The sequence below is a fragment of the Dromaius novaehollandiae genome, chromosome 12, assembly GCF_036370855.1.
Source record: "Dromaius novaehollandiae isolate bDroNov1 chromosome 12, bDroNov1.hap1, whole genome shotgun sequence".
Taxonomy (NCBI): domain Eukaryota; kingdom Metazoa; phylum Chordata; class Aves; order Casuariiformes; family Dromaiidae; genus Dromaius; species Dromaius novaehollandiae.
In genome coordinates this window covers 7,843,797-7,858,640 of record NC_088109.1, presented here as the reverse complement: position 1 = coordinate 7,858,640, position 14,844 = coordinate 7,843,797, and the positions used below count along the sequence as shown (strand labels likewise).

Below are 14,844 nucleotides of genomic sequence, written 5' to 3'. Positions count from 1 at the left end.
AGAATAAAACAGTGTGTTCTGAAGAAATTTCTCTGTGTATTAGATCAGGGTCTTCATTCTGAGGCAGTCGTGGTCCATCCTGGTTCCCCTTTCTGTGTACATGTATGTAAATCACTTAGAGGAAGTGGAAAAAATATGTATTTGTAGAAGAGCACTGAAAATAAAATGAGTTTTAGAAAATAAAAGTTTGAGTTATTTACATGTATTTTTGTAGTACTGTAAATCATGCCTGGGAAATCTGAAAAATGCATTTTTGAATATGTGAGTTTGAGGAAATATCACTTATATCAAGGATCTCTGTTGTTTATGAGTCTTTATTAAAGATTTAGATGATCAAATTTCATTTATTGTTAAATGAACACTAGTGTAGGTTTATTTTGCCGCATGCATCTTAGTTTTCTGGTATGTGCACTTAACCATGAGACAAGATTTTTTACAATTTTAAATGTAGATAAATGGTGATTTAGGAAAATTCAGACTCTAAATTATGTTACAGTTGGCACATGATATGTTTTTTAAGCCTCGAATGATCTGGGAAGGATTAATATTTAAACTTTCTTAGTTAGATAAGAGATTTTCTTTGATACTGAAGCCTTTTATTAATTGCTGCATCTGACTATAAGAAAATGCTTTGGTATAGTAGCTTTTATTATAAAGAAAAGAAAAGTCCCCAGTTTACCCATTTACCTAAAGAATGTCTCTGTTCCATGAATAATGAATTTAAGTGAGTTACTTGTGGAAAAGAAAAGAGTTAAAATCTGCATATTGATTTGTATTCTGTAGGTGTTTTATAAACCAGACATGTTTATTCACTGGAATACAAATCAGATGTGTTGAAATACATTTTACAGTTCACTTTACTTTCTAGTGTACATTTAACCTGACCCAGTCTTTTGAAAAACAGACGTACAAGACTAGTGACAGCTTGGAATTATTTGGTTGATCTCCTCTCAAAAATAGGAAAATTGGTTGCACTCTGTTTGGAATATATTTGACTGTTACCTGGAGAACTAAGAAGTTAAATATTTCATGTTTTATTATGAAAAGGCACATGTCAGATATATATTTTTATTGTGTATAATTTTTACATATGTGCAGACATTAAAACCGGGGGGTACATGAAAAAAATCTTTTACCCCTTTGGTTGTGAGTACAACCTCCCAGTTGTAAATGTGAACTTGAGCATAAGTTGATGGAACATTGTCTTCCTCAGGCTGCAGGCGTTGTGTTGCTTTGTATTACTTATTCAGCTGCTTGGTAGTTCGATAAAACTTTTGGAAGTAGTACAGACCCATTTTGCCAGTTCTGGTAAAGTGGAATTCCACATCCAAAAGTTAAAATTAGCAAGAATTAGTGAAAATAAACTTCTGAGAAATAAAGATAAATTGCACTCACTGTGCAGAACCCAAGAATTGATGGTAAGAAGTGGTATGTTATTTATATTGCAGCAAAAAATACAGTTTTCCACTGCACTCAAAACTTTTATTGAGATAGGTGTTCTACAAAACAGGAAAAACAGAGCATCATTAGAGATAAAGTGCAAGACAGTAGTTGGAGGTGCTCAGAGGCAAAGCAGGCTTGGACGGAGGTCACAGAGCAGGGCGGAAGAGGAAAGTAAGCTTATGTTGAGAGGTCCTGTCCTGTCTATAGTCAGACTGTAACAAAGTGTGAAAGAAGGTATGGCAGCAGTTAATTTTTTTAAAACATAATTTAAACATATTTACATTTTTGATAGCATGTACAGTGCACAAGAAGTGTGCAGTCTTTTTTTCTTGAATTTCAGGAAGTAAGGTCCTGGAGATAGGGAGCACACAAGTCTTCTGCATCTGAATAAAATACAGAACGTTCTGGCTAAGAGATACCAAGACTTTGGAACTGTTGTTTTGTTTTTCTTCTTCAGTAGTAGTAGATTAAATACACCAGTTGCAGTACAAAAGAGAAAAAAATTAAAAGTTCATATTTTCTGGCAGATCAAAGCTTTCTTTAGCATAAAATGTTGTCATATCCTAATTCTTATGAACAATAATATTGCATTAACACATATGGTAAAGGAGGTGTTTTATGTTGTATGATAATTTTCAGGTGACCAAGATCTTTCAAAAGAAGAAGAATTCGGTTACGTACAGTTTTCGACAGTCTTTTTCCCTCTATGGAATGCAAGTTCTTCTCTTTGAAAACCAGTGTAAGTCTGTCCTCTCTTTTTAGATGGTCATTTTATTTAATAATAAAACAAAATTGAATTGTGTGAGTGAAAAAGGATTGACAGGACTTGATTCTAAGTGATGGAATAAAATTACTGTGAATTGAATTTGGCCTGAAGTTTAAAACAAGATGTTTTTAGCATAGGAAACAGCAGGACTGCTGTTAGATTTCTGGTTGTAGCCAGAGACCAAATCTAGCCCAAAGTGATGTGGGTGGATGCTTATAAAGAGCAGAATGTTTGTAAAGAAACAACTATGGTGTATCTGTTGCTGAGCCTACGACACAGTTAGCTAGAACTGAATGTATGGTAATAAATAATGGCTTTAAGAATGGTTTGTGTAATTCAAGTCAGTACTTCTTTTATTTTCTTGATTTGTAACTTCCCCCTGTGCCTAGATAATGTATATTCATTATAACGTAAATACAAAGCAGAATTAGGCAGAGAATCTGTATTCAGGTTTTTATTTTCCACCCCACAGTGTTTCTTATGTCGATTGTAATCTGCATCAATCCCATATGCATTTTCTCCTTAATGTTTGTCAAGCTCAGTTTTAGGAGACAACAGTCCAACAAAAAAGCAAATATTTTGCTAATGCTTCTGCAGATTTTAAGTCCAGAGACAATATCCGTAAAATGTAGCAGAGCGTAGTTGTCTGTTTGGTACCTAGGGTGACAGTCCATTTGACATGACTTCATGGTTTATAACCCAAACTTTGACCTTGATGATAAATTGGATGCGGTTCAGTGTGACATTCAATAGTTCCTGTGCTTTTCTGTTGTGGAAGGCACTTAGTTTTCGCTTGTCCTTGAGAATGTGTTCCAATAGCTCATCTCACTGAAAAGAAGTTGCTGTATTTTATGAGTCAAAGCGTCTGGAGATTTCAAAAGGGAAGCTCTTGTGGAGCTCCTAGCAGCAGTGCAGCCTGGAGATTATTTATATGCAGGCGCATTCGCTCTCTCTCACATGCACACATTATGTAATGCAAAATTCATTTCTGAAGAGCACTACCAAATATTTCTATCCTTGGTTCTGCTATAAATAGAAGAATATATATTTCCTCTGAAGTCAAGTTAAAGGGGCGGAGGAGAGAAAAAGGACAGCACAGAAGCATGCCAAGTAGAAACATTTTATTCAAGTAAATATAAAAATCTCTCTAGCGGCATTAGGAACAAAGGCCTGGATTCTTCCCAGTAAACTGTAGGCATCTACTGAGACACCTGAGGGGACCTGCAGTCATGCAGGCTCCTGGGCAGGCCATTCCTGAAGCGGGGACAGGGGAGCTGAGTGTGCTTCTAGTGTCCGTGCCTGCTAGGTGGGATGTGGTACTGTTCAGCTGGGAAAGAAAAACGTTCTTCCCCTCTGCTTTGTAAAATTCCTATTAGCAGCTCCCCTGCCCTCAGCAAGTGGAGGGGTGTCCTGGCCAGTGCAGCCATGCCATCCCGTAAATCTGTGTATAGCAGCTGTCAGCATCAGCTGGTTTCGAGTGAATGAAATGTAGTGTCACCAAAGCAGAAGCAACAAAAATACTGATTTGGCTACTGGTGAATTGACTGAAATGATTGGCATTGCACAGTTAATGATAGAAGTAAATTATGGTGAAGGCTGGGTTAGTTCCAAGGAGGAAAATATTGTCATTTATTTCTAGTGCATAAATAGACCACAAGGAAAGTACATCCTACATTTTCAGTGGAAATCACTGAAAATAGAAAGGAGATGATTTTATGCAGTGTTTCTGAAACTCATGGATACTTACACTGGCGTTTCCTGATGCTTAATTAGTAGGATGCAGAGCAATATCATTTGGTAATAAAATATTTTTGTTTGTTTAGCATGCGGAGTCATGTCTCAGGGTGACTGCGTAACCTTGTCTGCAGTTACCAAGTTGCCTTTTATTGTTCAGTTTGAAAGGCTGCTTTTTTTCTTTTCCTCCCCTATTCAAGTACACCTATTGCTTTTGGTTGCGTAGGCAGTTTCAGTGTTCAAAGCAACATGCGGTGAATATGTGTAGGGTAAGCCCTTCCATTAGCTCGCCTGGCATCAGACGCTACTGTATTTTTGGCCGTTGGCTATGTTCTGCATGGCAGCAGCTGCAGACATCTGGAGACAGCTGTCCGAACTGACCGAAAGTAGCTGCAGTTGTCGTGTCCTCAGAAGCAGATCAGCGATAATACGCTGCTTCTGCACAAGATGTTGGTGTCAGGCAGGAGCCTTAAGCTATTGCTCCCCCCTTCCCCTCCCCTATATCACTTGAAGTTTGGGGTAGCTGGCTCCTTTTCTCACCTGAGGACAGTAATTGGACATGCTTTGCCTTTAGTTTTGGCTCTCTGATTTGGAAATGAAGGTATCTTTTAAAAAGCAGCAGTATTTGCACTTGTTTCTTAATATTTTTAGGCTGTATATTGTTGAAACCTTATGGCTTTGAGGGAAAAGACTGCCTTACATTATCTGCTGGTTCTTGAGTGAACTTTTAAGATGTGGGAGCTCTTGAACTTCAGACTGAATACTAAAGCAAACACTTGAGAGCTTTAGTTGATAAATAAGGTCAGGCAGTTGAGTTTAAAAAAAAAAAAAAGACCGACACTTCCTGAATTAAAGAGCGCACATTTTGAGTTTTTGTGATTCCCTATTTTTACAGGTCTGCGATTGAAACAGAAGCTTACTCTGTTTTCTGTAGCAGAACAAATCTTCGTTATAAGTTATCTTTCTGTCTATAAACCTGTTTGCTCAGTTGGGAGATATTTTTGACCAGCTGTTACAATTTTTAGTTTCAGATGTGTAGCTAGAAAAGAGGCAAAGATAATTTGCAGAAAATTCTCCCTTTTATTGTAAAAATGTCCATAATATGTGCTACCAGGCAAAAAATATGTGCCACCCTAACTTCCTCAGTATGTAACTTTACAGATAATTTCTAAGTAAAAAAAAACAAAATGAGACAAAAATAGGGTAACTAGAAAACATAATTTGATAAGAAATAGTAAGTCATACATACTCATGTTTTCTCTGACTTTTTTCAAACATTAAGTTAGAAGTACAAGAAAGTTTCTAGTACTTGAGATATATTTGAGAAGTCTTTACTCAGCAGAACTTTGATGCATAATCGAGCAAAGGAATTGGATCAGTTCCATTAAACAAAAATTATCAATCTGCTTCCTTTTTTCTCCTTTTTTCAGAGATTTTTCTTTTATATTGTACATTAAGGGCATAAAGACTGACTGTCTTTCAATATTTTTAACTTCACAGTTAAACAGTTCCATTGTATGTTAGGGCTTTTTCATTCTACTTCTGTGTCCTTTGACTTTTGTTTCTCTGATTTTGTCCCCATATGATAATATTTGTAAAAAGCCTTTGGGCTTTAAAAAAAAGAAAAAGGACATTGAAAGTAATTGATATGATTGGGGCTTCAGTATTCATGTCTTTTAATTGACTCTCTCTCTCTTCTAGATTATCCCAATGGTATACGGCTCACATCAGCTGTTCCAGGAGCAGATATAAAAGTACTAATAAATTTCAATGCACCAAATCCTCAGGACAGGAAGAAGTTTACAGATGATTTGAGGGAGTCAATTGCAGAGGTTCAAGAAATGGAAAAGCACAGAATAGAGTGTAAGTACAAAGGTACATAAAATAGAGCATTCTCAAAGTAATGGAATTCGGAACATCTTCAGTCTATGTATAAACTCTTTTAAAGTTCATAATAGTGTGGGTTTTTTTCATGACTTTGATTCTAGAAAGTGGAAAAACCCGGTGACCTGTCAAGCTCCAGCTGAGTTCATTGATGTTTAGTGCAGTATAGCTGCAGTAGAAATTTAGCCTGAAGAAACAGCAAAGAGCAATGGACAGAGGAGAGATAGATTTGCAATCTGTAGTATAAATTACAGTAAAAATTTTAGGGATAGTTTACATGGCTCTGAAACTTTGAATGATGGTCCTTCAAAATGTTTCGCTGTATTTTTCTTCAGTTCTGTGCTTGTGTTTTTGTCAATTAAGCATAGTACAAATCCACATATTTTGCTGGAAATTACAAGACCGTTGAAACAGTTTTTCCTGCAGAGGGAATAGCCTTTCATCCTATATGTTGTATTATAAAGCTCTCAGGACAGGAACCAACTTCTTCTCTGGCATTTAGCAGTTGCAAAATGAACTCTTACTTTTGAATTCATAGTAATACGTGATCACATACAGAAATGATGATGTTACTGTATGCATCTCATTATAGTCACTAACTATGAATTGCACAATTATTCTGTGTTTCAGCTGAGCTAGAGAAACAGAAGGGTGTGGTGCGTCCGAGCATGTCTCAGTGCTCTAGTCTGAAAAAAGAGTCTGGCAACGGGACACTGAACAGGGCTTGTCTGGATGACAGCTATGCTACTGGGGAGGGACTGAAAAGAAGTGCCCTGAGCAGCTCCCTTAGAGACCTCTCTGAAGCAGGTAAGCACTGCCTTTATTTCCTTGCTCTGACTAGTGCATGTAAAGATGTGTGGATGATGCATATAAAAGCACAGCTCGCAGTGGGCTGTGAGAACTGGTAATACTGAAATTTGAAACATTTTTAGTACTCCTCTTTGATAGCTTGTGTTTAATTTCTGTTTGTTTTTTGTTCTATTGAGCAACCAGTATTTGAAAGCATTTAAACCATTTTAGATTACTATATATACTTGTAAAGGAGAGTGAAGACAGAGGAAAAATTGTAAGTGTTTTGTAGAAAAAATGGTTGGTTGACTTGTGCTAGGAGTTGCCCATATGGTTTTCCTTTCTTTTCTTCCTCCCCTTGCCTCTTCCCCTTGATACAGTAGGCTTAGAGGGGGGAAAAAAAAAAGAAAAGAAAAAAACTGTGGTCTCTGTGTAATGACTGCTTTCTGTGTATTTTTGTGCTCAAGTGTACCTGTGTTACTACACTGATGAATGAAATTGAGTGAAGCCCTACTAAATTCTGTTTAGAGCTATGTAATTCAGTTACGCTATGTCACTGATAACTTTTATTGGTTTGCAACTTAAGATACAGTTCCTAATTCTTGCAAAAGCAGCTGTTTTGTGAAATATTATTGCCAGTATAATAAAAGAAACCCTAGTGAACGAGAATACTGATATCTCCCCCGCCCCAAACACTGTTGTGTCTAAAACTTATTAACTGATTAATATAACTGAGGACTGGAAAGGAGCACTGGTGTGATTTATTTGCTTAAGAAAAACAGAGGAAGTTTGATCTGTTTTAATTTTATTGTTTGCCTCTGTTATACACAACTGGCATACCTATGTAACACAGGCTGCCGCAGGTAACCCTGGGTTCCAGTGTTATATACACGATCCCTGTCATTAGGAGAAGTCATATCTGAACACCATGCTCAGTATTCAGAAAGTACTTCTGGGGACAGTATCAACTAGATATTTATTTATTTGTTTTAGTTCATACTCTGTGTTACGTGCTCTGCTGTTTTCCATTAATTGCAGTGATGATTTACAATATAGTCATAATGTCAATACTACATATATCTTTGGTAGTAGACGCTTCTTGTCTTTTCCTTTTTTTAATTAAGGTTTTAGCTGTGCTGCAATAAATAAAATCTTTATAAACTGAAATTAAAGCCTGTGTTTTGTGGGTATATGTATGTATGTATGTGCATACAAATATGTAGAGAGTGAGCTCTTTCATCAGTTGTGTTTTATTCTCTGTTTAGGCTTTCATACTCCTTTGTCCATTTGCTTCCTTTAAAAGACCTAGGACCTTGCTCCAAAATCATATTGAAGTTGGAAAGAGTTGCTTGATTGACTTCAATTGATTTTAGATCAAGCCACTAGTCTTCACCATTATTGTATCTGAGATTCCAGAATACTTTCTTCATCCTTTTCTGTTGTTTTGTTTTCATTTCATTAGAATGAGAACTGCCATATTGTTGAATATGTGAGTTCAATGGGTATGTGTACTCATATATGTGATTCATGATTAATTTTTTCATCCCATATAAATTTTTCATCCCAGTCTTTCTAACATTACCATATATTTAAATTCATGTTACAGGTTTTATGCAATAAACAAGTATTTGTAATCATGAAAGCATTTCATGTTTCCACAGGGCATGCCTAAAACTGGCATGTTCATTACCGAAAATAACCTTTTTCCATAATAAGTAGGAATCACAGACTAGAGGGTTTATCAATGAGTTTGTTAAACCCAACTAAACTTAATTTTAACTTTAACAAGTTGAGAATTATGGAGAGTTTCTGTTTGGTCTTGTGCAGTGCAACTGACTTGAGAAATGACATACCTGTAACTTGCTTTGTTCTTTGCTGTAGCTATGGTAATAAGATTATGGATGCTTTTTCTACCTTTTTTCCATGAATAGCTTGCATGTGAAGTTGACATTGTTTTAATATGGAGAGTTGATCCCTAGGAAAACAAAGAAATCACTTTATTAGCAAGATCACTGTGTCCCAGTGATTATACCATATTAAATTACTTCTGTAAAGGCATACTGAGTAGGTTGCCTCAGTTCCTTGGGTTTTTTTGTAATATGAAACACAGGATTGAAAAGGAGGAGGATCAGGAGTAGTGAGGCAGTGTGTATGTGTGTTTCTGTAGGAAATAAGCGTATGAAAATGGATTTTAGAGTTCCCTTCTGTATTCAGAAAAAAAAAAAACTAATTAAAGTGAGCAAAATGCCTCGTTGCATATGTATGCAGTAAGGCAGATAATTGCCCAGTGAACATTGCAAAAACAATTTGAAAATTTTTAAAAGATTAGTTCAGTGAAGGGGAAAGCCGATTGAGCAGTACTTTTGTTGCATGGCTATATGACAGCCCTTTTTAAGAAAACAGCCCGTTACTCTCTGCCAGATGACTTAGTAGTAAATGGTGGCTGCGGAAAGTGGCTTCCCTTCTGGAAACGAGTGAAGGTTCATGAGCTTCTTAGATCTAATGAATATCGATTTCCTGAACAGTTCTAACTCTTAAGCCATAAACAGTTTGGAAAGGCAAGATTTCTCTGTCAGAAAACAAACGTCAGGAGTTGTTTACTGATAGTTGTTTTTCCGCTCATTTGCTGTGATAGCTTGGCTCACAGTGGCAAGAAGGATGTGAATGAGGGCCTTCTGATTGTGAAGATGGTATTGTTCTTTGTGAATTGACATCTGTTTCCATGAAATAAAAAGCAGAAGTGGGAACTGGCACCTGACTGTGTTCCAAGACGTGAATGAGTCAAAAAACATTTAGTGCTGTATTATTTCTCAAAAGAAAAAAATCATCATCATTTTTTATTACATATAGCTGAGCTGTAGTCAAGGAAGAACTGAGCTTATTCATTCCAGAATTTGGAATTCTTAATTTACATTAAAATACAAGAAGAAAGACAAATTTTAATGCAGTTAAAAAAAGCTGTGAGTTCTGCCAGTTCTGGTAGAACTAGTGGATCATTTCACCACTTACTCCATTTCTGATTATGCGATTAGTAGGTTTACACACAGAAGTGAAAGGTGTAAAGTACCACTGTAGTCATTGGTATGGGGGGAGAATGATTTGGTTGCTAAAGCACAGACTGGTTGATTAAGCTGCTTGCGTTTTTGAGTTGGTATCTGTCATAGTTTTCTTGACTGATTTTAGACTAGTCAGTTATTATCTGAATTCCAGTGATTGCGAGTTCCTACAGGACCTGGTGCTTTTACAATGAGTTGACAGTGGTGTGAGCACTTCCGGGAAACTGAGCTTTATTCCCTCCTTTCCCAGTCTGTAAAGTGGGGATAATATTTGCAGGCTGCATTGGATTAAAAGTTGCAACGTATTGGAATCTGCATAGAAGTGCAAGGTGGTATAATGGTTGCTGTGAATAAAAGCTCTTCTTGTCTCAACATCTCTTGAGCTATCTCAGATAATCATATCTCAAATAATCATATATAATCACAGACCAGTGTTGACTACCTAAAAACAAAGCAGAACAAAAACTAAAAAGCTAAAATAGTCCAAGCATTAAAATAATTCTGTTATTTGTATATTGCATATAATCTAATTTCTTGGCTTTGAACTTTTAAAACATTCTTTCCTACCCTCAGGGGAAAAAAGCATCTTTTTTTCCTCTTTTATTTTTTTTTTTTGAACTACTTCATTTTTTTTTTTTACGTTTCCTATATCCCAAAATGTAATGGAAAAGACTGTGAAACTTTGCTATACTGTAACTCCCTTATATAGACTCTGATTTCATGCAATTACAGAACCCCTCCATCTGTTGAATCAGTCTCTGATGGGATGGTGCAGTCCCTTGGCTCCTCCCTCCTCTGATGCAGGCAAGGTTACGAGGTTCTTTGCTCCCTCCTCTCCCGTGCATTTTGCTGCATTATGTAGGACAGGGGACACTAGCACGCTTTCTCCCTCATCAGAAAAGCTTTCTAAGGAAGCAGGGAGAGGTTTTCCTGTCTCTTCCCTCGTCAGTCTTGTTAGCTCTCCCTTCCTTCAATGGGATATCAACAGCAATGCCAATGATACAGTTCACTGTTTTTTTTTTTTTTTTTAATAAAACAGATTTGTGTGAATCAAGTTTTTTGTGATACATCCGTGTCAATACCAAATCATTCTCCAGATATGTTGTATAAAGGTATCCCTGAATGTTTACAACTTCTCTGGCTTATGGAAGAGGGAGTTCAGCAAGGCAAGGTGTAATTAATGCTGTCTCCTCATTACCTGGAATTTATTCAGTATCTTGAGAATAATCTGCTTGAAGTTGCCAAGAGACTGTTTTCGCAGTTGGTGTATGTTCTCAGGACTGTACCTGCCTCATCCAAAACACAAGATGAAAACATGAAAGGTTACAAACAATCTTTTCACCCCGGAAAGAAGCCTCTCTAATTATGGATAGAGCATGTTGAGATAATTTTGAGCAAGTTGGGTAGTACACCTTACCGCTTAGGTGGTTGCAGATTCTGCTGGGAATACCAATTCCACAACCTGTGGAGGCTAGTATAATGACTCAGAAGAGCTACTAAATTAGTTTGCTTCACCAAAAACATCATCTAGAACTCTTCCAAAATGATTTTGCCAAGAATTACAAAGTAAATCATGTGTTTTAGATCTCAATGTCTCTCATTGGCATAGAACAGAGATTTCCAAGAAATGCAGTATAGTAAGAAAATAAATATTTAACATTTCCTGAAATGATCTGCACATCTGAGATCTCTTTCGTCAAGGTAGAGTGGATTTTCATTAACGAAACCCTGAATTTTCTCCAGGAGTTTTCAAGTTTGCAAAAATATTTACTTGGAATATTCTTAGTCCCATATGAGGCATGTACATACATGGGATACATGATACTTGTGTAAGTTAGACATATTTCTCAGAAAGAATATCAATATATAACATCAGTGGATTGGTTGAATGAATCAGAAAAGATTAAAATAACTGAAATTTAATTTTATAAGAAGAAATGAACTACTCTAAATAGCTTTCAAAAAATGTCAAGTTGAACAGAACATATTAAGCAGAACTGGTCTTCAAATTTGATAAATACCACCTTGCTTTATATTGCAGCAGTTAATAATTATGCTAGTAGAGTATGATGCTTATATAGGGAAATTTTAGTCGAGAGTCACCATTTTCCTGAAAGGCATCTGAACGCTGCAGCTCTAGGGAGACGTTTTTGAGGTGGGATGCCATCTCAAAGACCAGAGAACAGTCGTTTATAAACATGCTCTGGCAGGAGGAGTGCTCTAGAGGATTTAGTAAATAGCTTTCATATCACACTGTAGACCAATACAGAAACTGGTTCAATTTGTTTTTAAGAAACTAAATCAAGCTCTGTTTATAGTAATAGTGCCTATCTGAGGGGATTTACAGGCATTTTAAATAGGATTTTCCTTTTGTTCTTGGCTTTGCTAGTAGTTCTTTGCCCTGGAGTTATTTTAAGCAAACACCCATCTGTCTCTTTTTGTCCATATATACTGTGTTCATGGTCATTTTATTAAACTATTTTGACTTCTGCCATATGCAGAAGACATGAGGTTTTCCTATTTTCCTTCATTTTGGGCCTTATTTAATGATTTATGGCAACTCTCAGTCTCATTTACAATATTGACTGCTAAATTAGGAGATGGGCATCTTTCTCTGTGTTTATGGATGGACAAGAGTTAACATGGTTAACAAGTGTTAACCAGTACTAGTTCCATTAGCAGAGCAGAAAAAGATCAAAGCCTGTCAAGAAAAAAATAAGGGATTATCAAAGCCAGTTTTTCTTTGTGGTGCATAGGATGCCATAGTTTTTGGTCAGGCTAAAACTGCAAGGAGGCATGAGCCACAAAGCTTTTGACGAAGAGCCTGTCTAGGGGAATTGAGCAATCTCCAACAAACTTGCAAGCCAACCAAAAAACCTTGGCCGCAGACACATTTCCCTCAATTTAATGTCAGGGCTTGTACTGGGGAATAACTCTCAGTGATAATGAGAGAGAGAGGGAAGTATGTCATGTCAGTCCAGAGACTATACAGTAGCTCTGAAGTGAAACTTGTGTTGCAGGGCAGTGTCCCATGACCAACCAGGTCATGGTGATGCTTACAGATCTGATAGGTGCTGATTCCCAGGAATCACTGTTGCATCCCACTTAAAAACGAATCCCCAGGTTCTTCTCTTTGGCTGTCTGAGTTATGCAGCAGATGTCTTGCGGCTTTTGGTCTTGTAAAGATAAGGGCATGTGGCTTACAGGGTCAGTGATGCTGAAATCCTTGCATTCATCTCCAGCGGTGCCTGTTGGAGTAGAAGGCTGAAGGCAGCGATGTTCCAGTGTAGTGTGGAGATTGGCTCTGAATTTGGCCTTGCAGGAAAGCAGTGGCATTGAGAGAGGAGCTGTCGTTCTGAAAACACAGTTTTTAAGAGAAGCTTTGATAACCTGGCCAGTCTTCAAAGGTTAGCTTTGTTTATACATCTCTCCAGTGAAGTATTTTTACACTTTCCAAAGCAATGCTCAACAAGCTATCTTCTCAGAAATATCTGCTGTCACTTCAGCCACATGCTATTCTCTCTCCTATGAAATGAGAGAAGATCTGGGGTTGTGTGTCCTACGTACAGCCACTGAGGTATTCTGGCTCTTAGGCAACCAGTCTGGTGTTTCATGTATAGTTTTAGTCAAACGTCTTTGGCAATTTGAGAATGTTGTAGCCAGCAGCACATCCATCGTACTTAAAGCACTGCACAGCTAAACAAACAAAATCTAGCCATAATATCGAGAGATTCCAGTTTTACTGATCAAAAATTAAGTTTAGTTTTTTAAAACATCATGAAAGAAGATTATATGAAATCCACTGAGGTTCAAAATTGGAAGTGAAATGATGAAACTGATGCCCCTTACCATTCCCCCACATTGAAGTTCAGAATAGGCCAATATTAAATTATATCTTTAAAGTAATACTACCCCCCATAAGTACATATTAATACTATCAGTGTTTAAAGAAAAAAATTTCAGAGAGAATTAGCTCCCAGGAAATCAAGCAGTTTAAAATCCTAGCTGGTCAACATCATTGCCACACTACTAAATATAGATGCTAAAATATACATATATTAAGAGTTTTACAAATAAAAGAGTCTCACTCCAGCAATGATAGCTGATTCACAACAAATATTTCTTAGAAGTTACAGTCAGGTACAGAAACTCAATATAACTAATGGCCTTAAAATTTAGATTTTGGCCTTAAAATCTAAGTTTCTGCTTTAGTAGCTACTGTACCAGTCCAGTGCAATGTGAACTCCCCTGCAGCCCCTCTAGTTGCATTTAGAGACTCCTCTAGTGATTCAGGGAAAGCAGCTGTTTTTCACCCGGGTCTTGTCTCAGTCTCTAATCTATGGTGTTGCATGTCCTGGGCAGGCAAGCGTGGGCGACGCAGCAGTGCAGGATCGCTAGACAGCAATATGGAAGTAAGTAGGAAGTTACTGATGTCTAGCTGGATGTGATGATGTGCATTTCAAACTTTCTTTTATATACATATTTTTTTGCTCTTTTTTCTTCTAACATATAACCTGCCTGCCTCAAATAAAATGCATGCCTAGGCTACTCACTTTGTATTCTTCCAGCTTAAAAAGCACTGACAGCTTGTTTTAGACCAGTGCCATTTTTGGTTTGAGCTAACCTTGTTCCCTTTGTTCCTGCAAGCATGGTTAAATGAATATGATGTGTCCTTTTGCCACCATTTCAGTCTGGTCCCAGCTTAAAAGCCCACTTGCTCTTTGTTACAGAAGTACACTGTTCTTGCTGTTTGGTATTTAGCTAAAACTATTGACTTTCATGCTCAACCATTCACATTGCTTATTTTCTAGTTAAATTGCTAAATGTATGCAGTCATGACACCATGGAATTGCACAGATAGGGCATGGGAGGAAAAATGAATAAGATAGGTGAATTCAATGTGGATTTCATGAGATTTCATTCATCTTCAAACCATTTATATATACTGTTCATGTCTTTGAATTCAGCTTGCAGACTTTTTTTTTGTGTTTGCTTTAGGTAGATTGCAGTTTAAATCTAGCACACTTTGCATAAGTACTGTTGTGTCCCGTAACTGTCTTTACAAAATATAAACGCCAAACTTCCAGAAACTAAATAGACCATTCCAGGCTAAATAATAGAAAGCATTGGACTGTAGGTCAGAACAACACAATCACATAGAAATCTTAGTGG

At 37.0% G+C, this 14,844-nt stretch overlaps 1 protein-coding gene across 12 annotated transcripts in view; it reads left to right on the top strand.

Annotated features, from left to right (window-relative positions):
- IQSEC1 (IQ motif and Sec7 domain ArfGEF 1) overlaps nt 1-14,844 on the top strand; it is a 340,763-nt gene that overhangs the window by 320,632 nt on the left and 5,287 nt on the right. For 10 of the 12 annotated variants that reach the window (XM_064518855.1, XM_064518856.1, XM_026099533.2 and 7 more), the window contains 4 exons: nt 2,083-2,182; nt 5,645-5,806; nt 6,458-6,634; nt 14,035-14,084. In XM_064518855.1, the coding sequence (XP_064374925.1) occupies nt 2,083-2,182; nt 5,645-5,806; nt 6,458-6,634; nt 14,035-14,084 (489 nt within the window). Of the gene's footprint in view, nt 1-2,082; nt 2,183-5,644; nt 5,807-6,457; nt 6,635-10,404; nt 10,719-14,034; nt 14,085-14,844 lie in introns of those variants that run through there. The other 2 variants (XM_064518861.1, XM_064518865.1) reach the window with 2 other exon arrangements.